The sequence below is a fragment of the Trachymyrmex cornetzi genome, unplaced genomic scaffold (genome assembly GCF_001594075.2).
Source record: "Trachymyrmex cornetzi isolate Tcor2-1 unplaced genomic scaffold, Tcor1.1 scaffold1456, whole genome shotgun sequence".
Lineage (NCBI taxonomy): Eukaryota > Metazoa > Arthropoda > Insecta > Hymenoptera > Formicidae > Trachymyrmex > Trachymyrmex cornetzi.
Window position 1 is genome coordinate 58,364 of NW_017296044.1, and position 3,998 is coordinate 62,361.

At 33.8% G+C, this 3,998-nt stretch overlaps 1 protein-coding gene across 1 annotated transcript; it reads left to right on the forward strand.

The window, feature by feature from the left end:
• Window positions 1–1,172: 1,172 nt before the first annotated feature.
• Window positions 1,173–3,603, forward strand: LOC108757511 (uncharacterized). Its single transcript, XM_018501952.1, has 2 exons — window positions 1,173–2,613; window positions 3,458–3,603. The coding sequence occupies exons 1-2, from the start codon at window positions 1,173–1,175 to the stop codon at window positions 3,601–3,603; spliced, it is 1,587 nt and encodes a 528-aa protein (XP_018357454.1).
• The last annotated feature ends 395 nt before the right edge of the window (window positions 3,604–3,998 follow it).

The following is a 3,998-nucleotide window of genomic DNA, read 5'->3' on the forward strand; positions in this document are numbered from 1 at the left end:
CCGAGGCCTTAGTAATATTCTTCGCAATAATCGGTACACTAAGGAAACAACGTCTTTCTTTCAGGCGACGTAATCTAAACAATATATTTATATTTTTTAACCGTATAACATAACATAATATCGCATCTCCAAGAGATTGTGAGCAGTCATATTGAATGTTATTCATTAGAGACAATTTTCCAAGTTTTGGTAATTAATTCTATATCAGTTTTGTAATTAAAAATAAATGTATTAAAGAATTGGAAAGAATAAGGGCACTAGGAGTCAGGCGCACAAAACGTCGCGCAAATAATACACCTATGAAGCGTAAAACTTCTTTATTCACTAAAAGCGCTTACATCTTTCGGCTTACTTTTGAGCCTTCCTCAGAGACAACATAAACTAACATATATAGGGGAGAATGGGCATGAAGGGGTCACGTTTTGAAAGGGCTGTTTTGTATTGCAACTAACTGAATGATTCTAAAAATTTAAAAATATTTTCATTTGATAACAATGCTAAAACTACGTCAGCCATAAACATTTGACAGTCATCGTCAAAACGGCGTTTCCGTAATGAGAGATGGAAAATTATCGCTACGAAAAGTACGTTTCTTGAGTTAAATTTCCAAGTTTTTTTCATTTATTTGCGATGAGCTTTTAGAAAAAGTTTTTTTTTTATCAAATACTATATACATTAACGTAACTAAGAACGTAGTTACAAATTTTTTTGTTTATTTTGGTTTATCAGATATTTTGTGATTAGATTTTTTACATATAATTTTATGAAAGGGCCGGTATTGACAGCTATGAAGGGGCCAATTCTTTTATTGCATATCTAGAGATGTCCTTTTCAATACAATTGATTTTCTACTTTTTTTAAAGTACAATTTAGGAAATTTTAGTACTTTTCGGGAATTTCACTACTTTTTACGACTATTCGCACGGCGTATAGTACACGATCGCTCGGCGTCAGTGTGTAATCTTGTCAGCACACAGCCACACAGTATTAAAGTGTCGTCAGACAGTTATCGTACACAGCCTCCTTCTCCGAGGAACATCCCTGTGCATACTTATTGTAGGTAAATAGATTTTTAAGTATTTCTGTATTATAAAATGACATTTCTTATGGTTTATAGGTTATGTTTAGGTTTAGGTTATAGCGATTATCGATTTCACCCTTTTCAGATCAAAATGTCCTCAAACAATACTAAAGATAGACCAAAGAAAAAGAAGCGACCTTCTGTTACTGTTATCCAGGAAGCCGTTAAAGAAGTTATTGAATATGGTCACAGCATCAACAGCATTGCACTCGCTCGTAATATCTCAAGAACGTACTTGGCTAGAATTGTAAATAGAGCAAAAGAATCAGATAATCCATATGTTCACTGTCCTAATATAGGCAATAGGCGCATATTTACATTACAACAGGAAAATGATTTAGAAGACTATCTCAAGATAACATCAAAAATGTGTCATGGCCTGTCATACAAACAAACAAGAAATTTAGCATTTCAATATGCTGAAACACTTTCCGTTACCCCAGACAAATGGAAATCAAATAAAGAAGCAAGTATTGACTGGCTGCAGGGTTTTATGAAGCGCCACAAAAGTCTAACAATTCGCAAACCTGAAGCCACTTCTCTTTCAAGGGCCACTAGTTTCAACAAAACAAATGTTAAAATGTTTTTTGACAAATTAACCGCACTTATGACCAAGTATAAATTTCCACCACATTTGATTTTTAACCTTGATGAGACTGGTTGCAGTACTGTCACAACTCCTCCAAAAGTAATAGCTCAGCGTGGGACAAAGCAAGTGGGACAGGTTACTTCCGCTGAACGAGGCAACTTAGTGACAGTACTTTTCATGATCAATGCTTCTGGATCCTCACTGCCACCGGTTTTTATATTTCCAAGAGTTCATTACAAGGATATTATGTTAGTTAATGGCCCAGTAGGAGCTCTTGGCTTAGCTAATAGTAGCGGTTGGATGAATGAAGAATGTTTCGTATCAGCACTTCAGCATTTTATGAAATATGTTAATCCAACAGAAGAAAATCCTATGTTGATCCTTATGGATAATCATTGTACACACGTAAACGTTTCAGTCATAGAATTCGCTAGGAAAAATCATATAATTATTTTAACTTTCCCACCACATTGTAGCCATCGCTTACAGCCACTTGATGTGGCTGTGTTCGCGCCATTCAAATCAAGATATAAAATAGTAATGAATGAATGGATGTTATCAAATCCTGGTGTTACAGTGACTATTTATCATGTTGGTCAATTTGTTAAAGAAGCATTTTTGACGTCTTTCACGCCTCACAATTTGACACAAGGATTTGCTAAAACCGGCATATATCCATTAAATTCAAACATATTCTCAAATGAAGACTTCCTTCCTTCATATATTACTGATCGGTCTCTACCTACTGAGAGTGACTCTCAACAGCAATCAGAAGAACAATCTAACATCGTGGAAGTAACATATATTCATGTAACTCAAGATCCAACTCATGTAACTGAAGAATCCGAATCATCGCCTCAACTTAGCACTTCTACAAAAAATATAGTCCCACTTGAACGTATACGTCCTTTTCCGAAAGCAGGGCCTAGGAAAAAGGTAATAAGTAAACGTAAAATGAATTCAGCAATTATAACAGACACATCAGAAATGCAAAAAATATTAGAAAAAGAAAATGAATCAAGATCTAAAAAGAAGAAAATACAGAATATGACCACGATAAAATCTATAAAATCACTTAGGAAAAAATGTGAAATTAGTAACAGCAGTCTAAATAGTCAGGATATTTTATTACATAGCAATGACTCACTCAATAAAATTTCAGAAACTAAGGTAGGAAAGATTTCATCTAATACTATGGCAATTTCTGAAAATACTAAATCATCTGACAATAATTGCTGTGTCTGTTCAATAGATTATTCCATAAGTAGTGAAGACTGGTATCAATGTAAATTGTGCTCTGGCTGGGCTCATACTTCGTGTGGCAATAAGGGAAATTTTCATTTCTTTTGCAATAAGTGTTTTTAAAAATATTATATTTTGTTTCCACACATTTATTAATTTTATTAAAAAAGTATGTTTGTTAAAGGATAACATTGTGATTAAATTTCTAAAAAAGTATATTTGTTAAAGGATAACATTTTGATTTTATTTGCGTTAAAATTTGAATAATTTAGTACTCGGCCCTTTCAAAACAGGGTATAGCCCTTTCAATACCATGTTGTTTTGAAAGGGCTGAATTTCAAATTTATAAAAAATGATGATTAATCTTAGTTAACGATTAAATATTATTTTTCTGTTAAATGAATCTTATAGGCAAATGTGTATTGTTAACTACAAAAGTGATTATATTTGTTTAAACACCAGATTACATTTTTTTTCCGTACCTTAAAGAAAAACGGCCCTTTCATGCCCACTCTCCCCTAATTATCGTATTGAATTCGTCGCAGGGTTGAAAGCGGTAGGATTATGGTTGAGTAAGAATGAGAATAAGAAGGAATTAAAACCAAAAAGAGCGAAAGAAAAAGGAAAAAAAAAGAAATTAGGAAACATCGAAAAACAGAATATGGAGAGCCCATTCATGAAACAACTTTAAGATTACAACTATCCAGCAAATATAAGGACGCTCACCACGCTCACAGAGCACCACATCGCAAACGTTCCCACAAAAACAATTCAAGAACCGGCTTCTGACAATGCCGGCCAGTCAGTATCAGACACAGTGAGTCACTTTTTGTTTTTTAGCTCGTAATTTTCCGAGATAACAAATGGAAAAATGTAACGTTAAAGCGTTAATCAATTCCAAGAAAAAGAAAGTTGGAAAGTAATCGATAAACACGTCAAAAGTGAGCCGAAACATGTAAGCGTGTTTAGTGAATAAAGAAGTTTCATCCTTCATAGGTGTATTATTTGCGCGACGTCTTCTGCGCTTGACTTCTAGTGCCCTTATTCTTTCCAATTCTTTAATTTATAAGGAGTCTTGGTTAGTTT

Bases quoted from the DNA above. Each gene is read 5' to 3' on its own strand.
- LOC108757511 (XM_018501952.1), top strand. From the start codon at position 1,173: ATGTCCTCAAACAATACTAAAGATAGACCAAAGAAAAAGAAGCGACCT. The intron at 2,614-3,457 runs GTAAACGTAAAA...AATTCGTCGCAG, and splicing joins GCCTAGGAAAAAGGTAATAA to GGTTGAAAGCGGTAGGATTA.